This window comes from Ischnura elegans, chromosome 12, assembly GCF_921293095.1.
Source record: "Ischnura elegans chromosome 12, ioIscEleg1.1, whole genome shotgun sequence".
Lineage (NCBI taxonomy): Eukaryota > Metazoa > Arthropoda > Insecta > Odonata > Coenagrionidae > Ischnura > Ischnura elegans.
In genome coordinates this window covers 5,392,986-5,417,970 of record NC_060257.1, presented here as the reverse complement: position 1 = coordinate 5,417,970, position 24,985 = coordinate 5,392,986, and the positions used below count along the sequence as shown (strand labels likewise).

General features: G+C 41.0%; 1 protein-coding gene across 1 annotated transcript in view; it reads left to right on the top strand.

The window, feature by feature from the left end:
* The window catches only part of LOC124169213 (single-minded homolog 1), a 121,146-nt gene that overhangs the window by 57,294 nt on the left and 38,867 nt on the right, over positions 1–24,985 (top strand). Inside the window, exons 4-7 of the mRNA XM_046547730.1 lie at positions 11,988–12,073; positions 13,474–13,563; positions 15,513–15,672; positions 18,974–19,059. Of these exons, the coding sequence (XP_046403686.1) occupies positions 11,988–12,073; positions 13,474–13,563; positions 15,513–15,672; positions 18,974–19,059 (422 nt within the window). The remainder of the gene's footprint in view (positions 1–11,987; positions 12,074–13,473; positions 13,564–15,512; positions 15,673–18,973; positions 19,060–24,985) is intronic.

The window sequence follows — 24,985 nt, the reverse complement described above, 5'->3', positions numbered from 1 at the left end:
GGAAGTACATTTTTTCTGCTAATTGTTGGTGTGAAGGTTTTTTTTTTTAAGTAGATGACGAGTTGGACAGCAATTAATTATATCGTCATCTAAAACCAACTTTTTATAGCTCAATTATTATCATTAATTAATGTATCTCTCGTCCTCTATGTACACAAATATTCCTTTCCGTTTGTTCATTTCAATATTGAAGAAGACAATTAAGCTCCCAGAAATACTTCTTGTCTTTTGTACTTTATTTGAATAAGTGAATTAATCAAAGAAAAAAGTTTCCGAAGACGGTTGGTATAATTAGATTCCGCTCATTGTGCTTCTATATTCCGACTTAAGCCAACTGTCTGTTGGAGATTACTCAATAACTGAAACGGGAAAAAACTACTCAATATATCTAAAGAGTGTCATTCATCACAGCGTTTCAAACCTATCAAATCAAATAGGCTACTGCGCTTCCACATGCTGCATCATGCCTAATCATGCGGGTAGGTGTCACCAGAAGCACCCAATTACGAGCGAGCAAGTGAAATGAGTGATTACCATACTCCGTAAACATCACGCACCGTTAAACAAGCAAATATTTTGTGAGCATATTGAAAGAGTTGACACGTCAAACAAATGGCGTCATTCCTTCCCCCAGTTCGCTTGGTTAGCAACCATGCGCGATGTTTTTTTTCATTCGTAGCATTCATGACAGAGAGGCGACAAAACAGCGGAAAGGTCTATTTTGAATTTGATCCATAGTTGATTGCCATTTAAAACGAAAATAGAGCGATCATCTCTTCATTTTAGAGCAAAAAAAACTGTTCGTAAGGGGATACTCAGAATAGCACAAATTCACACCCAAAACTATACGTAAATATTTATTAAACGTATTAAAGAGAGACATTTAATTTTCAAGACAAAGATTTTCTTTAGATTATTTATTGCAATTGATAATTTGGGATTCCGAATGAGTGAAGGTAAACCTTAAAGCCGCTTCAATATCCCTCAAGATTCTGGGATTGCAAATTAAATTGCTCCGGAGCAGAAGTTTCTCCATATTAAAATTATTTTCAATATTTACAATTTTCCCCGATTAAAACATCATTACGATCTATTTTTCAATGTTACTACCTCATCTTGAAGGCCTAAAACACGACTTGATTGAGGCAATGATTCGAGGCATACTATAGTTCAACTTTGAACGCAGTAGGAGTTGATGGTTATGTTTATATTGCAGGAGAAATATTTTGCTTTACATGCACAAGCAAAATGAATAGTACGTATATTGATTTTTTCATATATTTGTTGCTAGGGATATATGTTATATTATGTCTAAATGTACTTTTGTTTTCTCATAAAAAGGAGGGCATGGAATTACTTGTATTTCTTTCGTTTTTTTCTTCCTCTGCCAGCACGAAGAGCGTTAGCATTCGTGGGACACTTCTGTTTTGATAATGGTAGTGATATAGATACTATGGCGATCCCTCTATTCTCAATATTTTCAGTACTGTATTTAAAATAATGAGGAATATCATTGAATAGTTATGAATTTTTTTTATTACATCAGCAATACCTAGTATAATTCTCTGTTGACAGCCTTGATATTAGGTGTTTTTCTCTGACCACAGATTTTAATGCAAACTTATAAATCCTTCATTGCAATATTCGTGGAAGAGGGAATGAAATTATCCTTCGCAACTATCTCTCCGTCCTTTTTGTTTCTACCTCTGCCATCACGAGGCGCTTTGGCATTCTTAAGACCACGAATTCACGTTTTCTCAAGGCCGCCGCTAGAATTGTTTCCGCTCCCCGCGCAATAAAATCCGATTAAAAAATCGCCACTCGCGGCTCTACCAGTCATATATATCCACTTGTCAGGAAAAAATACTCGGTAGTAATAAGACTCTGAGGCAATAAACCATATAAACCACACATTTAACGCATGCAAAACCATTTTAAACTAAACCAAGGCCACTTCTGCTGCGATTAACGGCGAAAGCATGACTGAACGAGATACAGCTGCCTATTGGCGCCGCCGAATAAGTGAAACGGCAACTGATGTAACCCTCAACCGTCATGTTCTTGGGCCTCCTTCATTGGAATATCCGTGCTTAGAATACTTCTGCGTTGATTGCTTTGGCGAGATATCTCTTCATAGCCACCGTATCAGGGTCCACTTTGTCGCGAAAACCTGGATTGCAAGCGCAAGGGATTTTTTTCTGCGGGAGATTTTGTTAATATTTCCGTCTCCCTCAGGTCTATGTCCGGTGTCTATTAGGGTTTGAAAGGTTTTCCTGGAGGCGAAGTCCCTTGGACTTTGATAATAAGGGGCGGTTAAGTGGAGTCGGCAACATTACGAATGGAAGGGCATTCCTTCCAAACGACATTCATTTGTCATCCTCGCCAAATGCTCGTTCAAGAGATGCCTACGACGCGACGGTGGAAAGCTTTATCTCTCATCCTTCGCATTTTTCACGAATATTACCGAGGAGAATTCTCCTTTCACCCATCACACATTTAAATGGGTTTACAAAAGTCACCACCTGCTGCGCTGATGGCAGAACGATCCGAATTTCGCGGGAGAATTTATTACAAAAATTTATATTCGAATTAGTTCTACCCATTCAGGCGTGATATAGAGGAAGTTTGTCATTTTGAAATTAAAGATAAAGATCTGCACTTTCCGCAATAATCTATCGCGTCGAGTGCATTTCATTATTGTGAAAACGTGTTTCAAAATTTTTATATTCGAGTTGACTGTGAATCGAGATTTTTTTCTTCGGGAGATTTTGTTCCTATTCTCCACTCCCTCGGCTCCGGCGGGTTATGGGCGTCTTCCTGTCCTTCGCGTCCCGGAGGAGAAGAATAAGAGGAGTCTGTTGGATATTCTGTGGCGCCCCTGGAAGCGATTTTACGCCGTCACGCCGGTCTCTCCGTCTGATTTACTCTCGCCGAGTTCGATTTGCCTCGGGGCCGCGCGACTCCGCTCACACCAGGATGAGAGTGATTCCGCTTGCGCGATCTCCTGCCCAATACCTACTCATCCACTCTCGCCTTCGTCGGTCGTAAAAAAAAATAACTGGCGCCCGGACGTCGTCTTTTGTTCGTTTATACGCTTAATTTGCGCGTCAGAGGTCAGATGCGCTTGGTTTTCACCTCGTACAGAGATCTTTTCTCGTGGTTCATCGCGTCGTTTCATTCTCCAGCAAATGCCACACGCGAATGCTAATTTATGAATCGGTTACGGGGTGAATTCGGAAATATCGAGAATGGAATATAGGAGGTGCGAACCGACTTGAACGTGGGAGCAGGTGGCGCGGTCCTTCGCCATTCATTCATGCCGTTGCTCGTGCTACACCGTCACCACGACAATCAAAATAAATACTTTATTCGAACTTTACCTTCGTTCATGAATGAAGGAGATCTTGCATGTTTAACTTAAAAACTTTATTCGCAAGTACATACATGCATACTTACAAGTATACACTCGCAAGATTCTCTTTAAAGACGGGTTACGATGATTTATCATAGTTTTCAAGAGCGTGAAAACTCTTTTATTTCGTCCAATTATCGCGATAAACACACTTAACATATAATTCTACAAAACAAATATTTATATAATAAATGGAAGAAAATATAACATCTTGGGTACACAATAAAATGATGAAAGCAGCGAAACGCGATGTGTAATGTGGTGAATAATAATATTTTTAAAGTGGACTTAAACTTGCAAGATCTCTTTCATTCATGATGGAACGGTTCCAACGTGTCTCACAAAAATATACTCTGCAAAATCTCCTGCACTTGCTAAAAAAAAATATTTGCCATCGTATGAATAACTGCAGAAACAGAAGTTGTAATTAAAGTGAATATAATTTTCTCGCCACTATATCCTATCGCCAACCTGGTAATATTCACTTGAGGCAAAACCACAAAATTCATGCATAGAATTTCTTCTCAAAATATTTAGTGCAATATCAGTCCCTCTGTCTGGACTGGACTGTCGAATGATACTTAAAATCCTCTAATTACCATTATATGGTCCAGGCGTAAAATCGGACAAAACAGTCATTTCTGGCGGTGTAGGCATTTTGGCGACAAGTTCCTTCTAAGTAATTCGAATTACACCAATTGATCCCAATATTCTCGTTGTCAAGGCGAAATGTAGATCCGGGTTTTACATTAATTCAAGTCAAGTGTGGGAAATGACTATCCTGAAAATGAATGGGCTCGTTGGAGAATCCGTTAATTGGAAGACTCAACCTCGAGTTAACCTCAAGCTTTTACGAAATACGTTTGGGTACACAAAACTCTCAATTCGCTGCAATGAAAAAACCCAAGTGAAATAACAAGTAAATAACAGGCCATTATTTAAGACTCTGCCGTCGGTCTCTGATCTCCGACTAGTGCCCAGCGACCTTGAAAAGCCCTCTCAATGGGAAAATAACGAATCGATTGACTTCCTTCCGCTATGATGGTGATGATCGTGTCAGGGGAACTGCGCTGCTCAGCGGGGGGTGTGCTGGGATTTCTCTCCCCCGGGGAAGGCGGAAGGGTAGCAGACGACGGAACAACGATTCCCGCGTATCGCAGGGGGGGAAGGGGAGTCTGAAGGAGCCCCTGGGGGTTTTTCAGGGGTGCAAATGGAATGCGTGGCTTCGGCCATGAGGGGCGTGGTTTACAACCCTCCCGCATTGTTCGGGGCGAAGATAGTTATAAAAGGGGGCGGTTAATGGGAATGTTTTATCCGAAAAACGGTGTAAAGGAAGGGAGGAACCATCTATAAAGGGGAGGTTGGATGTCGGCCTGCGGCGGGGAAATCCCTCGTTCTTGTCCCGTAGACGATGTCCGGTGTCTATTAGGGTTTGAGAGGTTGTACCGTGTCTCTGGATTGTCATAATAAGGGGCGGTTAGGGGAGTCGTCGATACGAAGGGAAGGAGATTTAGATAAACCGACATTCATTTGACAACCTCTGCAATAGTTCATCCAAGAGGTGGCTACAACGGTGGAAAACCTTATCTCTCATATTGAGTACATTGTTCACGAATATTACAGTGGAGAAATAAAATGTTGGCCACTAAATGTGCCGACTTCCACAGAATATTTAAGTGGGTTTACATCGGTCGCCATTCGCGGCGCTTACGGCACAGCGATCCGAATTTCTGATGAGAAATGCATGTGGCCTCCTCTGATGAGAAATGATGCCTCCTCTGTGCAGGCCACATGCAACATGCAGTGGTGAGAAAAATACGGAAAAAATGTATTAGGGCTCAATTACAATTACACTTCCCAATGTCATAATTAATTACAATAGCAGAATGATCTCTAAGAAATAAACCAGAAAGATTACATTTACTTTTAATTTTGCTCCTACGTTGGATACAGTCCCTATCAACATCTCTAACAAAGGAACTATTATCACCCAAAGCAGCTATTGTAATTATTAAATAATACCACTGCATAAAATAATAATTATAATATTTGATATAGAAACTTTAGACATAAGCAAGTATTTTCTACCTAACACTCTCACCTGTGGATGAGGTTAATGTAGCTGGAACTACAGCTCTTCGATCGGCGTGTTTGGCGTTCACTTTTGATTACTCAAATGTAACGGTTACAAGAAAAACTACTAATGATGGAATCTCAAACTGTAATTCAATTACTTTTACTTCGTTGCACCAGATTATTGCTACACGGCTATGTGCTGACCTCGAAAAAGTATCTGCAACTACATAAGAGGAATGCAAAACAAGGAGACTTAACTCATCTCCACTGTCTTTTTCCTGCTACTAATAGCTTCAGATGGGGGTGGGGGGACGGACGGTAAATTGCGACATTTTATTAGGAAAGAGATATGAAGGAAGGGAACTATTTATAAAAGGTACGTTTGATGTCTCCTTGCGTGCGGATGGAATAAGCCTCGTTTTCTCCCATTAGTGATGGAAAAAAGTTTTCTTTCCAAGTATGTTTTAAAACATCGTATAAAAACGTTTTCTCGTTTAAAACATTTTTTGACATTTTTTTTAACCCGCATTAAATCTTTACCAGGAAAGGCATAGACTCCGATATTGCCGATAAATACAGAAGACAAAACACGAGCGGGAGTGAATCGTTCACGGATCGCGGAATGAAATATTTGAGAATCGAATCGTATGATTTATTGCGTCGCTTAGATACGCCTTCGCCTGTGTGGAGGGAGGGGGGGGGGGTCTGTGGCCCTACGATTGATCCACGTCGCCTTCCAGCCCAATTCTACCCCTGCGATCATTAGCGATCGCCTTCGCCCAGGGGCGTCCGTCTCTCCGCGAGGGGCGGCTGCCCCAAGGACACGCGCCCACAGAGACACGCGACGCCAGGGGCCGACGACGCCGCGGAGTAATGAGGGGCGTCTCTCCTCGTCCAAAGACTTCTCCTCTGAACTTTTTGTTCGTGAATTGAGGCCGTGGGAGGCACAAGGCAAAACACCAGTCAGTCATCCAGTTGAGTGAGCTTAGGACTCCTATGTCAAAGTAAGAGAAACCTAGGAATCAGCTGATCCTATGCTCTAGCAATGTTCAGTAGGAAACAACTGTTTTCTCTATTTTCTTACGAAAACATGGTAAATGAATGTAAAGGCAGCGAAATGAAATGAGTATAATGTACTGTCAAAACCTGGATCTTACATTGATAATTATTATAATCAATTTTCCCAAAATTGTAACGCTATGTATTATATTCCATAGGATCTATCATTTACAACGAGATATTGTTCCATGAAAGTTGAAATTTAGTCAGGAGAAAACTCATGCCATATCAATCTGTTTCTATTCAGTGTAATAAAAAGTTAAATAGAAAGAAATGTATTTTTTATCAGTTGTACAACGGCAGTGAGCTGCCGATTTGAAAATAGGGATTCAATTCAACCCTTTTGCGCTATAAAATTCTGGAAGTGTAAAAATGATCACCCTTAATTGAGCAAATCTTTCAAAGCAGCATTCTCAAAGGCCCAAAAGACAAATCAAGGAAGCTATTTTACCCAGAACTGAGGTGGGGAGAGAAATCGATTAAATGCAATAGGCTGGGGGCTGGGCTTCCGACGGAGAAGTGATGAAGACAGTTGAAGGACGAATTGCGTATGAATAGAGCCTTTAATCCCTTTAATGAAAAAAAAATGACAGATTGACGAATTCGGTCCATCTCTACATGCGGCTTACGTATTGTCGAACGATGCATGGGGGTGCTCCCCCCCCCCCTCCCCCGATTATTATCAAGATTTTCATACACTTCATGAAGCTATTTTCGTCAAAATATTTATTTCTGCACCGGCATACTATAATAAAGCTGCAATTTTGAAAAGAGGATTATCTATCTATCAAGTACATATCATGCCACAGGCGAGTCGCTCATCGACTTCTGTTTATTATAGATTGCTAGGGATTTAAAGAAAAAGAGAACGCTGTGCAACCATCTCTGACGCGTCTAATCCTATTTAAGCATTTGGGTGAAAACATCCAAAAGTAAAAGTGAAAACGCCAAAATTTTTAACGGCAGTCCGATGGAATCCAACGAAAAGAATGGAACATTAACTCACTGTAGCAGTGATTCACCCCGAAGATCATTTTGGATAGGAGAGGGTAGGGCCTCGGGCTAGGCCGCTGGCGTGTGAACATCACGCATTGTGGATAAGTCGGCGGGGCAGTTCCTTTTCCCTGGGCAATTCGACGAATTTATTTGTTTGGGGGTGTACGAAGACCTCATTCGCGATTTGAACCCGGTACTTCTTAATTAAAGCAAAGCATATCCTCTACCCATTATTGCCCTACCACGCTACGTACAGAGCACATCAGTTAAAATCATATTATGTATATGCTTTACTTTCGTAAAATACTAAAAAATAAAATGATTACGAAAAAAACGGGGATCTTTTAAAAATTTCACAGAAAAAAATGTCCTCTGTGTCTCGGAGAACATTCAAAAATTTTCCTCATCGTCACGAATCTTCCGACCGTTACGAATTCCTGGAGATATTAAAATAGGATGCTTGTCAACTTAACATGCGGGACGACTTTCTTTTCGCTTTTAATCGGTCAATCTTGTGAATCCCCAAATTCGGGCTGCATCGAAGGAGAACGGGGGGGGGGGGGGGGGGAAGAAGTGATGCATGCTAGGTGTATCTATCTACGCCTCAATATCGCCGCCTCCGATCTATAGGGCAGAGCGAAGGAAGGAATAAATGGGGGCTGGTCGTTATTTGCTCGTACGTGTTTTGTGGGGAAAGATCCACTGGGGGGAAGGGACAATCAAAGAACGGACCCCTGCCCCAACAATGGCAGGGGGCGTGAGCATCAGCTACAAAAGAGGGTCGCTATGCGCCTCCCGTCTTTCATTCGGTCGCAGCAGCGTGCAGAACAATAATAACTCGTGGGGGTAGGGTAGACCCCCCCCCGTGCGCCGTAGGGACAGTGTGTGAGGCGCGTGGAGGGTCGGAGACCACAGGAATCATTCTGTCGTCGTCTGCTGCTCGTTAAACGCTCCACTCAATTCATACATACGCGAATCGCCCTTCAATTGTCTTCGACTTCAATTCTCCCACGCAAATCCTATCCCATTGCTCTGCAGCATCCTCATCGAATTTCTCATTCTTCGCCAACTCAATCAGAGGCGATATTTTCATGGAGATTAAAAACGCCCAAAGGGGCTTTGAAAAAATATTTCATAAATTCACTTTTTCCAGCTATTGCCACCTAAAAACGGTATAAACATCATTTTATCGTACTTTGGCATGCAAAAAGAACCATTGATATTCAACTGAGTATCAAAGAAAACTCCACCTTTCTGGAATTGACTTGTAACAGCGTCACTAAATTACAATAAATTCCTCTTTCTCTAGGAAAATTGATTTTAATAGGGTTGCGTAATCGCGTGGAATAACTTACGCAGCGATAGAATATGGAAGAGTTTTCCAGATATGCAATCAGCTCAATCGAGGGAATAACAATTGTTTTATAGTTGAAACTAAACACCGGAAAGCGACAAATTTCAAAATAATTTTGTGAATAGTCAATTTTTAAATAAAAATTTCCACAAATATTCTGCATCGCATTGATAAATTATTACAATGCCTTGAGATAAGTGGTTTTCTAACTATTTCGGAAAAATAAAATTTGAAGCATGAGAAATTTCCTAATAGTATTTATGGTTGACGTGCAGAACTATAATCCTTTTCAGAGATGAAAAATCAATATTCATTTTAAACATGCAACAAACAAGCAACACTACATCGGAGGAATGCAATACAGGAGTCTCCTTGAGGCACGAAAACCAGTCGCACTTGTCCAATGGACGATGTCCGGTCTATTACAGTGTCAGGATTTATTTTCGGCGTTTTACTCCCTGTGTCCCTGGATTGAATCAGGTGCGGTTATAAGGAGTAGTGCTGAAGTGGCCGCTCCAAGTTTTTACCTTCGTTTTTTTTCTCTCGAATCTATCTATGGGAAGGAAAACAGTGACTTCTGCCAAACATATCCTTAAAAAAGTTTAAAAAATGACATCATCATTAGAATCCTGATCAACACTCTCGCGATTTTTTTCTAGTGAAATTCTAAATATAATTTTAGGCATATTTTTAAGCAGTCCCATAAAGCTCCTTGCTCATTAATTGCTTATAGTTTCACTTTTTTTAAGCTGGACATGAAATGGCAGTAGGAAGCAATCTGAGGCTCCTGTGGTTGTTGTGTTGCAACTTGCAAGGCGGCTTATGAGTGATAATTATAGTTGGACGAGGAATTTAGTACTTAATATCGTGGTGATACATGAGTAAACGGTCATGTTTTGTCCCTTGATGATCTGCTTATATACGCTATGGAACAGAAAAGAAAAACGACAAACTTTTCGGACTAAAGGTTTGTTCAATATTATTGTATGTCCCTGGTGGTTTTCTACGCTTACCGAATGGTAACACATTGTCTTTTTTAGTGATATTTTAATGTACTGACTATTGTTCAAATTTTATTTAGCGAAACATAAATTTAATGTAATCATATATCTGATGTAAAGGCCATTGATTTAACCTGACGTATCAGTTGGCGTTACATTTCTTCAATTGCAAGTTAAAATACGGCGAAACTTCGTAACTTTAGGTGCATAGAATCAGTCTGACATTAATATTTAATAATCATGGTTTTGAGGGCCCTACTAAGTAATTGTGGCCCCGTGAGGGCTGGATGATATTTTAGTCACAGCTGCAACCACTCGCTTCACGAATTCCTTCGGTAAGAGAGAAAAATCGGAGATTTTTCGGAGGCAATTCGCTCGAGGGCGCCGTCTTTCCGGTTGCGTCCGAAACTGTAACGAAGTCTTGTTGACGCGTTGCCATAGGAACCCTCTTCGTCTGCCTCCCGCATGCACAGAGGAGGTGCCGATGCTTATCTCCTTTACTTCGCATCGCTATTGTGGTAACGGGGGGGGGGGGGGATACCCCCGGATGCGGGGCCATTGAGGGCCCCCCAAGAGAGGCACCTCCCCGAAGGGGCGCCCCCTCTATCGCGATGTTCTTTTTTCTCCCCGCCTAACTATCACTCTTTTCAATCACCACGTCTTCGCTGAATGCGAAGAGGGCATACGCGCGCCGTATAATTAATTGACAAGCCGAAGACCTTATCGGTGATAAAGGGAGCACACCGTTGGGGCCCCCCTGTCTCTTCCACCGCTCTCTATGACGCGTAAGTCTCAGGGGGAGGGGTTATTATGCATTCCCGCCGGCCGGTGGGGTAAAGTTTTCGCATGCTGAACATAAGCTCGCGGGTTCGAATCCCATCTGGGTAAATTGCCCCATTGCGAGGCATGGGTGTTTGCGATCATCCCACATAATTTTTTCCTGGATTTATCCGCCACAAAGGCCTTATATGTGCTGTTTTCCGGGCAGCGAAGATTAATGTAAAAAAATAAAAATGACCACTTTCGCAGAACTGTAAGATCTTAAAATAGCAACTTGGTGAACGAGAGCCACAGCTACTAGATGACAACGAACAGTTATGACCCTGCGTATTCAAGAATATTTCTTAGGTATTAATTCAATGATCATATGCATTCAATCATCTCACAAATGAAATCATCTCCAACTACGCGATATTTCGTCCATTTTTCATTGCATCAATGTGATTTAGCTGTGATTACGTCAACATAGCATTTCTCACGTTTCACTGTTAGTTCTCTGAATTGACTCTAGGCGTCGCCGGAGCACGTGGCCCTAGAGAAAACTCCCTGCAATCTACGCGAGCCCGAGGCAACAATCATGACAACAAGATGGAAATGAACCGTTCTCGTGGAAATGAGAGTCGTTCCTCACACGCCGTAGGCAGTGACTTTCAAACAATGCGCGTATTTTGGCTAAACCTGCGACGTCTTCCAAAGTTGAGCGATAATTCGGGTGCACAAAACAACCCCTCTGGACTTCGGGATGGGTTCGTGAAGGGACTTTCCAGAATTGGTGACAATCTGTCGGATTAGATTCTCCGTGTCTTCTTCCAATGTGACGATGGGGGATCGCTCGGATTCCTGAAGACGGTGGGCGAGTCGGTCGACGAAACGTAGGATACGCATCATTGGAAATAAATATTTGCTCTAGTGAATCCGTTTTCGCGCTACGTGAGGAGGCAAAAACTAAGAAAAAATACACTTCAGAGAAGATAAGTGGACTGTGTCGTAAATGCAAATAAAATTTACGAGTTGACTCGTCAAAGGCGCATGAATGCAACTGCAACAATCTACCCCATGGTCACCACCAACAATAGACAAACAAAACATAATACAAGCGGAAAGTTTGTTCCATCCAATGGCAGACTTAGGGGTGCAATGCAAACATCTTGGCGCACACCTAAACAATATATAAGAGTAAACTTAAGAGAAATTCAAATCAATTTAACTCCGTGCCAAATCACTGTGCCATTTCACGATGGATGCCAAGGAGAATTGATTGTGGTTGCAGCTTAGCATTCCTCATCTCATGTTCTTTCTTCCATTGCAGGCCTTGGGGACGCGTGGGGAGCCGCTCCTCCGCCAGGGGCACCCAGGGACCACGGAATCAAGGAATTAGGATCGCACCTACTCCAGGTATTACCCCACCATATAACCACCGCACACTAACCAGTGGCCCAACAGACAACCATTATTTTTTTTTCAAAATATGCAAGTGCGGATGATGTTTTCGGTGATGCATCATAGAAAAAAAAACATTAAAAATCAGCTTGATCGAAAAATATGTTGAATCGCGTTTTAAAAATGTCGGATGTGTTTAATCGAAAATTACCGGCCTTACATGGGCGGCCATCTTTTTTTGTGGCAGCTAAGGCAGATGTTACGGTTATCAATGAATGAAGTTTTCTTGGCTTTTAAGCCGGGCGAGAGTGTCCATTTTTTCCAACGCTTCGACATTAGCGAAGGATCATTCTTTCTGATTACTAACTTCGGTCGTACCGCGAAAAGCTGGGGAAAATGGACACTCTCAACCCGGATGGAAACCCGAGAAAACCATATCGATTCTATTCGCCGGGAAAGCACCGGATCTTTCTTCCTCATGGCAACGTCGTAATGGTAATTTGACTAGAACGATAACTGTGAATATTTTTTCTGAAGAATGATGATACGTGGGATTTATGATTTAAACAATTGATGATGATAATGTTGTACATATTGGAGATTAAACAAATAAAATTTCTCACGTTTCCAGCCGGTTGACCGTCCACTTTCTCCAACGTTTTGAGGTCCGACATGTCCTTGAACGTGGCCTGTCATTTTACCATCTTATACTGGTCATGTCACCATTATCATTCCCCGATAAGGAAATAGTAGTTTTCCTCGTTAGAATTGTTATATGATATTGTAAAAAATTAAAGTTAGAATACAGCAAAGATTGACAGAATTCTGTCTGTTCAATTCTGTCGAGCTCACAACATTTGTATGAGGAGTAAAATGCGCCAGATATTTTTTCTTGACGGCTATCAGCAACAAGAACTACTCTTGGTGATAAATTGTCAAAAAAACAAAGTCTCAAATTTTAATAGGTAAATAAATTGATCATTGTACAAATCCGCGGCATTAAATACTATTTCGCATTTTTTAATTTCTTGGGGCAGCATCACTGGGAACACAGGTTTCGAACCACCATCACTGTTCAGCCGTGAGGTAAAGTCAACGATTCTAAAGAAAGAAAGTAATGGTGTACGCATTGGCCTAGAAATTAAGTGGAGAAAACAGTGGATGAGAATATGCTTATATCACTTGCATGGCTGGTCAATTAACTAATTGGGCAGATATACTTAAACTTTTGGTGAATCGGCTTCAACTTTTGCTGTATCTGTTATAGAGATATGTATCGATTGCATTCTTTCTATCACTGTCTTAAATATTTCCAAGTTTCACATTCTTAGACTTTCTTTACTTCTAAGATATACATTTGCTTTCTTGCAATGAATGTTTCTAAATATTAACGGATTAATATTATTTTCTTGCAGACTCTGGATGGTTTTATATTCGTCGTAGCTCCTGATGGAAAAATAATGTATATATCGGAAACGGCGTCGGTCCACCTCGGATTATCACAGGTAAGCAACCATGAAAACTTAGGTGATAATTTATTCGTACCGACAGAGCCTAAATTTCCTTTCCAATTTATGAGAAAAAAGAGTATTTTATGATTCAGTTGCAAAGTAGAGTAGAGGGACTCTTGACGAATGAATGTAACCTATTGGTCATTCAAATAAAGTATTTGTGTAATATTTCGAAGTCTGCCGCGTGAACGGCGGTGAAATATACATTTAATTGCCATGGAAAAATATTCCTCTGGACTATCTAGTATCATGAGCAAAGGTGCAATTGCCACGGGATTTCAGGAACCCGGATAGCGTAGTGATCTGCGCAGTGGCCCGGAATGCCGAAGGTCCGTGCTTCGATTCCCGTTCCAGAGGAATTCTTTGCCATGGACATTCATGTATTATGCAGTGTTCACGTTTAGCCGACCAATAGGATTGATAAAAAAGTTAAATTTGCATTAAAATATCCTTTTCTAAGAGGGTAGATTGTAAAATGAAGTAGGCAGCAGAAGTAAATAGCGTAAGAATCTTTTCCGCCAACAAAAAATACATAGCTTGAAAGTTTAAAAAATCAGATTACATTATTTACTTTCTCAAAAAGTTACTTTAAAATTAATCACTAAAAACTACCACCGTGATTGAAACTTCTTTTTCTGGCATCAAGGAGCCTCAATTCTCGCTGCCATGCACAGGAGCAAGATTTGCTCGACCTCTTCACTTTTCCATCGATTCACCAAAGCCTGAGTCGCACGATCATATTCCCTTCCAAGCGATACAACCAGTGATCGCTCCAATGATGCAACAAATGACCGTTTCACACAATCATGTTTCCCCGATTGCTCCAGTGAAGAGAATCCAATCCCTTTTTTCATCCCTTGCCAATTCCCTTTTTCCTTCGCTGAAACAATCGCTGGTATCGTATTTCAGCCAATCAGAACGCACGCCGAATAACAGCGATTGTAACGCCACGCTTGGCTTCTAATGGAATGACAGTTGTAAATACGGAAAGTTAGGGAATATGCGATGGACGGTGGGAATGACAGAGTAATTAATACACAATGAAGGGTCGAGCAATGGCTCTCTTGATTTCTGAAAACCTATCGCTTAAGCTATCAATCCGAGGGATGGAAAAAAATGATGGTATGATTCAGCCTTTATTATGACCCGATTATGTTCGCCCAGTACCAAACATGTAAAATTTATTAAGTTCACTGGCTCTTCATCGCATAAAAATCACGTAATCAATAGAAAATGCCGTGTCAAATGGCAATGATCACGTGAGTTCTACGCAATATGGAGTCATTTTACTCGGTAAAGATGGCATCATTCGGAATTTCGGAAACAAAGCTTCATTAATAATAATATATTTCAAGAATAAATTATAAAATTAAAATTGCACATAATTAGGGTTAACATTCTTAATATAGGTGCAGTAAATGTTTTAACATGGTATATTATGCATATACTACAAAAAATATTTAGTAAAAATCGGTTTAATGTATCATAAATAGATCATCTCACTTCTCCTGGGATAAAAAAAGTAAGGGTATGTACTGCTACGAATGTCAACATTTGTTATCACAGAATATCACATCATGGAAGGAACCTTTTTATTGGGGAATAGAAAGTGGAATTTTTAATGCAATATTTCATAGAGAATTATTTAGTTCTCCTGGTATCGGGAAATGGGATGTTAAAAGGTATTAATTCAACCGATGATGGACAGTTAATAATCTTATAAAATAATTTGTACAAGAATCAATTCATTGAGCTGACGCTGAACACGCAGTGGATATAAATTTGCGTCGCCTCAGTGTATTGCACATAATCATGGTATCCATTTAAAATTATCAGCATAGAGTACAGCCCACGCAGAGGCACTAGCATAATATAATCAAACTCAACTGGGCCGAGTGCTAAGTGCATTGATGACAAATGTGACTTCGCTTCGTCGCCAATAGGTGGAGTTGACGGGGAACAGTATATACGAGTACATCCACCCTGCGGACCACGATGAGATGACGGCTGTGCTGTCGCTGCACCAGGCACCACCCCCGCCCTCCCAGCCACCCGCCACCATCCTGCACCACCACGGACACGCCGCACCACACGTCGTGCAAGGTGAGTAAATCAAATGATGGAGTCATTTCTTCAAAACCATCTTCACTTCGGCGCCGCGAATCATCTCTTCGGATCACAATCGACAGCCCTTGCTGTGTGTGAGGTGTAAATATCTCGAGGTAACTCGATGACCTCTTTTTTATAATCCTCCAAACACAAAAATTAGACGAAAAACAGGGTCCGCCATTTTGTATTCCATTGGCCACAGACAAAAGACAAAAACTAAGTCGTGCTAGTTGATGAAAATAAACCGTTTGAGAACGCAGTAATTTTTTTCTTTCAATGCATTACTACAAAAAGTGAACCATTTGATTCAATATGATGAGTTTCGGACAATAATCAACGCGGGCAATTTTTGCGAAATACGTTCAACTTTGAGACCATATATTTTTTGAAAAAGCAGCTTGTGAAGAACGGTATGCGACAAAACAACGTAAGCTTCAACAATGCAACTCATATCACCTCTACATTGAATGTTTTATGCTTTGGTTGTCGGTTTCAACAGCTTTGTAGTTAGAAATTCCTGTTTCTAAACATAATTTGATATTCTTGACCGCGTAGGATTAGCTAAGGACTTCAGCAAAACAAAAAAGGTACCGACGCATATGAAAAAGTGAAACAGGTTCCCATTCTGGCCGTGGGAAACAGTAGAGTCACTAGCATGTATGAAATATACTTTAAATACGTGAGGTTTGAGTTAGAACCAGTTTGATGGATCTACCGCTTGGCCAAATGTGTGAGAGTGCCACCATCCTTGCTAAATATCCCCACAGCATTGTGCCTTACCGCAAGTAGGCACCCACATATATTAGTAAAAAGTCATTATAAGAAAATTGATCCGTACCATTCATAGTCCAAACGCTACTATCAACTTGCGTTCCATAAAATTATTTTTTTAATTGTTCATTTCTACATCTACTGAAGCGTGAAAAAATTGTTTCTTTAGGAAGCAGGCTATCTGACAGGTTTGTAAGGTTTCAAAATGGTTCTGAAGAAGTTTGGAAGAAAAAATACCAATTTATAAAATCCCCGCTTTATATTGGTTATTGGAATTGCAATTACATTTGCACAAAGTTGAAAAGTGACTGGCACTGAAGAGCACTACAGAGGTGAACATAAATACAAGAGGTAGCATAGTCTGAAAAACACAGACAAATGAGTATGAATATTATTTCAATGGATTTTGATACACTCCGTAGTCCATACGCTAATGCTAACTGCGCTCCGTAAATTTCTGTAAAAACTTTGCTCAATCCTACTTCTACTGACGCAGGAATTGAGCTAGAAGTTTTCTCCTAAGGGACCAGACTTTCAGCGAGGCATGCCGAAAAAATTGATTAGGAGCAATGAATTAAAAGGAAACCAACATAATAATTCTCGTTTTTAAGCATTCGTACAGCAATTTCAACAATAAAGCTACATCTGAGCAAAGCTAAAAATAATATTTCCTGGATTTGAAGTATCGTATAGGTGTATACTGCTTTATATATACACTTTTGAGGGAGCAGAGCATCTCAGTTGAAATTATCAGGCACCTTATACCATTTCTTTTAATCATATTTGATGCTATATTTTTCTCTCTTTTTTATCCTCTAAAAATCTTCCTTTTCGAGTATTTAAGTGGAATTTTTATCTAGAAAGTTATGCTGAAGATGAAACCTTCGTCTGTCCTCGAGGAGAATGTTTTATTCTCAACCTTAATTGAAATTAATAAGATACTATCTTCAATAATCAGATCTTGAATTGATTTTATAGAGCATTTTTAAGCACAAACAACGAGTAAAATAACTCTAATGGTGTTGTAATTCCGAAGACGAATGCATTCAGTATTCTCAAACTATATCTGGGCTCTTCATGACAATTCCAGGTTTTCTCTGTAAATTCATGACAACCGAGCTTGTTTTCAAGTTAAGTCGGCTGCATAAGATCCTGGAGTATATAAATGGTACCTATATATTCCGGGTCTCAGCGATTGTGAGGTCCAGTTTAAAAAGAGCGTTGGATTCACCCCCTATCTTACAATTAGTGGCCACATGTAGCGGCCACTGAGATAGGGGCTGAATCAACAAAGGAAACTTAAGATAACTGGGATAAGAAATGGATTCCAGATGGTGGCCACTCGTGGGAAGGCGTGGAGGAAGTCGTCTAATGCTAGCGCCACGCTCAATATGTTGAAAGCGAGGGAAGTGAAAGTTCATTAAATGTGATTATTAAGTATATCAATTCATCAGAGGAATGTTTACCTGCGATAGCAAGGCCTGGACGTTGATAGCAGAAGAAAAGAGTGGAAGAATTCGAAATGTGGTGCTACCGAAGAATGATTAAGATCGATAGAGTAAGCAATGAGGAAGTGCTAAGAAGAGTGGGAGAAAAGAGAAGTTTTCTAAGATCTATAAGAAGAAGACGGGACAACTAGGTTGTCCACATTATGAGCCCTGATGAAGACAATCGTTGAAGGACAGGTGGAAGGGAAGAAGGACAAGGGACTGGCCCAAATTACAAAGTTACATAGGACAGGTTATAAAAGGGAAGAAATTCGTAGCTATGAAAAGGCTAGCGCAGAGGAGAGCTGCATCTAACCTCATCTCACGACTGTCGACTATTGATGATGAATTGTTCAATAACTTCCCATCAATGACATTACTTTTGGGTGCTTTATACTTTCTTGACATAACTTGGCGTAAACATGGAGTAAAAGCTTATGATGAGCGTCTCTTAGTTCACAACAACTCAGAATTGCATGTCCTCAACGAAGAATAATCATCAAGAACAACTCGAATTAACCTTGGAATTTACAGTGTGGAAATTACCATCTGTATTCTTTTATCATGAATATATCGGACTTTCATAAAATCGAATCTGAAACGATTTAATTCGTTGAAATTAAACTTTTGTAGGAAAGATGGCTTTTTAAAAAGCAATTTCAGTATCCTTAAATTCGCAGTTATCATGCATGAGTAGGGATAAAAACTGATGTAGAAGTAGGGAAATCAGGAAGAGAATAGCGCTTTCATGGGCAAGGAGGAGTTTATAAGAGGAAAGTTATGTAAGGAGGCGAAATTTATTGGAATTAGCTCATAATTTTAAATAAATGAAAGCTACAGATTTGTTATTCCTTATACATTTTAAGTGACATAACAAAAGTTCTCGCTTTCATTAATTAAAGAGACAAATTTTTTGTAATGGATGTACAGGTATTTTTGTCCATCTCATTTCTCCTAAAATATCGAACAAGATCCTTTAAAACACGGGTCTCCTCTCCTATACGCACTGAATTCGTCTCTTATTTGGTGTATTTCAGAGTTCGAGGTGGAGAGGGCGTTTTTCCTTCGGATGAAGTGTGTGCTGGCCAAGAGAAACGCCGGACTCACCACAGGAGGATACAAGGTGAGTGAACACTATGCACTTTAATATACGGTTGTGTTTCAATTCATCGAGAGGGTTAATCAATAAAAGGGTAGTACGTGTATTAAGTTCATATACATTCTTCATTTCGAGTTACTTCTGCGTCGGTTGCTGAGGCGATGACAATAGTTTCGCTTGCACTACTGTCAGCGTCTTCATCTTCGACCTGATCGTAGCACCCGCGGAACTGTTGTCATCGCCACTGCAACCACCGCGGTAGTAACTGAAAATGAAGAACTTCAACGCACACCGCGGAAGTCTCCGTTCTCACATTAAGATCATACACATACCATAGATGCTGCCAGCAAAACTTCAGCGCTCTTATAAAGCGTGTAAAAGGATCGATTTTAATTTGCAATGGTGGGTTCGTTCGCCAATGTTCATAAACAATCTCAATAGGCTAAAAACTAGTAAGCGACGGCTGCTTCATACATTGCCTCCACTCGATCAATTTCTATACGCACGCAGCAACACCAGTGTACTGCAGGTTATGAAATGAAAAAAAGATGAGTTGAAGGCATTATTAGACAACTTAAATGTGTTTTTCATTGCAGACATACTACATTTAATTAGGAGAGGAAAACGATCTGAAGGGAGAGAAGGTACGGGTGGAGCGAGTACTTGGCGGGGAGGGGAAGTTGAAAACAGTGTTAGAGGGAAGAATGTTGGGTAAACAAGGGAGAGGAAAGAAGAGAATAGGATTTTTAGATAGAGAGAAAGGGAGAAGGCCTTATCATGAATTGAAGAGGGATGGACATTGGACATTAAGAGAGGGGAGGTGACGAAGACATTTTTGGGACCGCAAAGTCTAAGCCTAAGGAGTCGTTTAGTGTCCCTGCATCAGACAGCCCTAAAGACGATGAGGAACGCGCTCTCCGAGAATATGGCGACGATGGAGTGTTAACCCGAACGGAAGCCCGAGAAACAATGAGTGCTAAGAAAAAGGAATGTTTTGGGGGAACCAGGTTCTCTTGAGTGGAAAAATGGTTCCGCCTCAGCTCTCTTTATGGGGTTATGTATACCACTCCATGTCCATATACATATATTGGTGGAGGGGAGCATAGTCTTCCGTGGAGGGTGAGGAATGCCCCCGTTGAGAGAAGAAGGGGATACGTACACATGGGTACGGAAGTGATTCTCTCCTTGAAGGGGAAGGAAGCTCTCGGGCATCTCGTTTGCGTGTAATAGGTGGACACACACACACACACACTCGCAGCGATGCCTTTCACTCGAATGAAACGTAATCCATCGCCCGTCTTAACTCCATCCCCCTCCACCACCCACCCCACCCCACCCCCATTCCTCCCCCCTCCGACCCCTTCCGTGGAAAAGCACATCGCCCCCCAAACTGGTCCCTCCCCCCCTCCGAAACCCCACCCCGCCCCTCTTCTCAAGTGGGACCAAGGAGAGGCCCTGCATTATAGGGGAGGATGCACTCCGCAGATACTCCAATCATCCTGCTCACTTTTCATTCTATTTTCAAAAATGTCCTCAAAGCGGCGATTAATGTATGTATTTCCTAAGTGTGCTGCTGAGTCCTAGCACTTGAGCGGATTTGCACGGCAAAATTATGAATGCGACGTAATATTAGTATTATTATTACTATTGTTGTTGATATTAAAGTAGGTTCGCATGGAGTATTTAAGAAGCATCCAGGCAGTCTTCTCTCCCCTATTGAACTTCAATACATAATAAGGCCAACTCTCTTTGTTTCCATCTAAAAATCCTATTCTCTTCCTTCCTGTCTCTATCGTTTACCCAATATTCTATCCTAAAAAAGTTTGATGAGTTTAGTGTTGGCGTCATCTGGGTTGGACTGATTCTTTGTTGAAAGCTGGTTTAGTAATAAAGTCATGCGTAGATTCAAATTAAGTTAGTTTTCACTATAAATTTCATAAAACTTCAAAAACTTTAAACTTGGAGCGATTACTTATTAGAATGATAAGAAAACCTGGAGGGAATGTGAGATTTGTCAATAAAGAGGATAAAGAAAAGGTTAGTGAAGAGTCTGATGTGTGGAGTGTATCGCTTTGTTGTGTGGAAACGTGGACGCTAAGGAATGAGGAATAGGCAAGATTGGAGGCGTTCGAGGTGTGGGTATGGTGAAGAATGGAGATGGTGAAGTGGGCGGAGAGGAGGAGGAACGACGAAGTGCTGGACATGGTGGGTGAGGAGATACAGATTTTAGATAAGATACCGAGGACACAGAAGGTATGGATGGAGGGGGTACTTAACGGGAGGAAAATGTTGAAAACAGAGGTAGAGGGAAGAATGTTAGGGAAATGAGAGAGACAGGAAGGAAGATAATAGGATTTTTGGACAGAATTAAAGGAGGGAATGTTGAAAACAATGTTAAAATGTTGGTTAATCGAGGGAAAGGATGAGAATAGGATTTTCAGATAAAAGTGAAGGGATTAGCCCTTATTGTGAAGCCTTTTCGGAACTCGCCAGGACCTTCTCTAAGCTGTTCCTTGGTATTTACTTCTTTTATTAATATGATACAGTGTATCGAAACTAGTCAGGAAAATAAAGTTCAAAATTGTAGAAACAGCAAAGTTTTTCATTTACAAATCAGTAATTCTTTTATTGCATTGGCAAAATTTGCATGTTGGGTAAATGAGGGAGAGGAAGGAAGAGAATAGGATTTCTAGATAGAATGAAAGGAGTAGGCCTCATTGCGAACTGACAAGTCTATCGTAGGAGGGGAGACTACCAGAATGCATCTTAAATATTCATCTTAAAAATAACTGAATGCCTACCTTCGTCGGAACAATACTTTTCAAATAAAAATAATTATAAAATATGAAGAACACAAAGAAGTCATAAAGAGGTTATTGAAATCAGAGAAAATCCACATCATACCAATTATCTCTGCCACCTGTGTCGTGCCTCACCTAATGCATCATGGTCTTAAATATGAGGGTCGTTCAATATGTCCTTACAATTTCCGACATATCGCACTCTCAATATGAAAATTTAATTTTTCCCAGTAAGCAGCACTTTTGACAAGTCAGCTGTTTGTGCTCCAGCTGTATCTATGCCATAGTTTCATCGTTTTTACAGATTGCAGGGAACAACTTCCAATTGTTATTAAAATGGATAAAAGTAAGTTTCTTGTGGTGATCAAACACTTGTTTTTTAAAAGGGTTAACGCCGAAAAGAATCATAGCTGAGTAGCATAAAGTTCATGTCGCAATTGCTATTGTGTTTGTTGCTATTTGCAATTGGGTAAATGGGTAAACGTGGCCGAGGGAAAAACTGGGTAAATGAATTAATACGTGGCCGTACATCCAAAAAAATCGACATCGTTCCAGATGAAACCCACCCGCCACCCGCGAAACGATCGACAAAATGCACGGTATAGTTGAGACCACAGACGTATCGAAACGCACAATCACTTTTAGTTTGCACGAAAAATTGGGTGTGAAAAAATCTCGGCAATATGGCTACTGCGTTTTCCCACTGTCCAGAATAAAGCAAAACTCGTGGTCAACACCGAGGTTGTTTTAGCACCTGTCCGCCAAAATCCTGAGGATGTTCCGCGTAAATACATATCTGCTGATGATATATGGATTCATGACCACATTATAAAGACAGAAAACAGCCGAAACAATGGAATTCTGAAAATGAATAGGCTCCAAAGCAGGCGAAGATAGTGAAATGAGCTGGTCAGGTTATGGCGACGACATCTTGGGATGGATGCGGAATAATCTACATCGATTTCTCAGAAAGAAGAAAAGCGAAAATAAGAGAGCATCCGTTATTGGACCGGTCGACGGTAGAAATCAAAAAAAGTGTCCTCATAGAGTTCCTCCTTCAACAAGACAATGTAAGGTTACACACCTATGCTGTTATATTGGCTAAAATAATGGAATTAAAGTTCCAATTCTTACAAAATTCACCATATTCAAAAAAATTTCACCACCAGTGACTTTTTGTAATTTCCTAATTTGAATAAATGTCCTGGTGGACAAAGGTTTACGTCTTAGGAGTAGTTAATCGCCCAAAACAATGCCTATTTTGAGGAGAAAAATTTATAGAGCAAAAACGAAACGAAGTTGAAAAATATAAAAGAATGACCCAAAATAATTTTTTTTCTACCTTTTTCTAAAGACTTATTAAACGACCCTCGTATATCGAACGACCGAAAAACTTGTTCCTTACGATTGAAAAAAGGTGCAATTTTAAATAATTGTCGAATTGTCATACATGTTTTTAAATTCAGAATAAAAGGATGAGAGTGCTTGGTGTGACCCATACCTCGCTGAAAACATCAAAATACTGCGGAGAAAAAATACTAATGTTACATGAAAACTATCTTAATTGGTGGAATAATTTAATGACTAAGTTTCCATCCTGGAGCATTGTATGCGCTGTCGATTGCACATGTGCGGGTGGCGCATTTGACCGAGTCGGACGAGCGCAGCGCTCGCTTGGCGTGGGGCAGAAGCAGGGAAGGGGTGTTAAGGCGGGTGCACCCGTATCCCACCCCTCCACTCTCCAAACAGGCCTCCCCCCCCCCCCCCCGTCATATCCATCGCTCTTTTTTGAGCCCCGTAATGTATGCGGGACCGCGATGTCCCCCATTCCACGCACCCTCAGCAGCCGACCACCCCTCACCACTCCACCCCACCCAACAACATCCAAAACACAAGAGAGGGCCGGCACCCATTAAACCCATCCCCGATGCTCTTCTGCGTGTCGTAGGACAAAAGACGGCGGAGATGCGGCGCACCCTCAACTTATGCCGGATCACGACTCGAGGCAGCGACACCGCGGACAGGGGGTGAAGCTGCAATGGGGACAGGGTATACACAAACACATACATATATATCCATCCCTTCCTCTCTCACTATACTCCAACACACACCCCGCCATAGATCGCTCACCTGAGAAGAAAAAGAAGTGGACGGAATCCGGGGAATGTCGGACAAGAGTCATTTTGGGTAATTCCCTCGTCAAGTACCCACCTCGCAGCGAGGTGAACTGCCGCACCTTTACATTGGCTTGACAAAGCACATCTATCGTACACACTTGACGTTTTTTTGAGAAATCTTTTCCCATTCTCTTCGACTGACCCTAAGATTGCCAGGCTGGACTGTTCCTTAACCAATCGCCTTTGAGCAAAGCGATTATCGATGGAAGCCTCTCCAAACGGAATCGATGCGACTCAGAAAAAGAAGAAATGGACGATCATGCGCTCAACCCTGTGAGCCGCCGCGATAGGCGTTTGGCGGGGGGTGTTAGGGCAACATTCGTCAACAAAATAATTAAAGTTTATAAAAAGTGCGCATATTTGATTACTGTACTTAACTAAACATTTATTAAATTTCTATTTTGTACGGGGGAAGAAGGAAATCCTATACCAATCTGTTCAGCAAAATCTGTTCTGATTTTTCCGTTCTGCCGGACTTAGATACACGTTGATGCTTTAAGGTGATGTTCTCAGTGGCGCTCCGCACGATATCTGTTCGTGGAAGCTGAAACACTCTTATGCCTCCCGAGTCTCCAGCGGCTCCCATTGCAATTTGAGTGAAAGCTGTGTAACGCTCTCTCATCGACGCAGTTTTGACGAATAGCTTAACACAAAATTACGAGGTAAATTAGGAAACCACCACCAGAATTTAGTGGGAATATAGCTATGTCTTATTTGACTAGTGTTAATAACTTCCACCACACCGTGCCACATATTATACAATATATCCTTTTAATTCGCAGAGAGTGGTCCGAGGATGGAGAGCATTTGAATAAAAAACATAGAGAAGAAGGGTGAGAGTTGTGAGGCTAAGCATGAGCCATATCTCGATTGAACACGATGAAAACATTCACCGTTACTGCTCAACAGTCCTAAGATTTTTCGTTTGACGCAGCTCTCCACTCAATTCTCCTATCAGCCGATTTTTTCAAA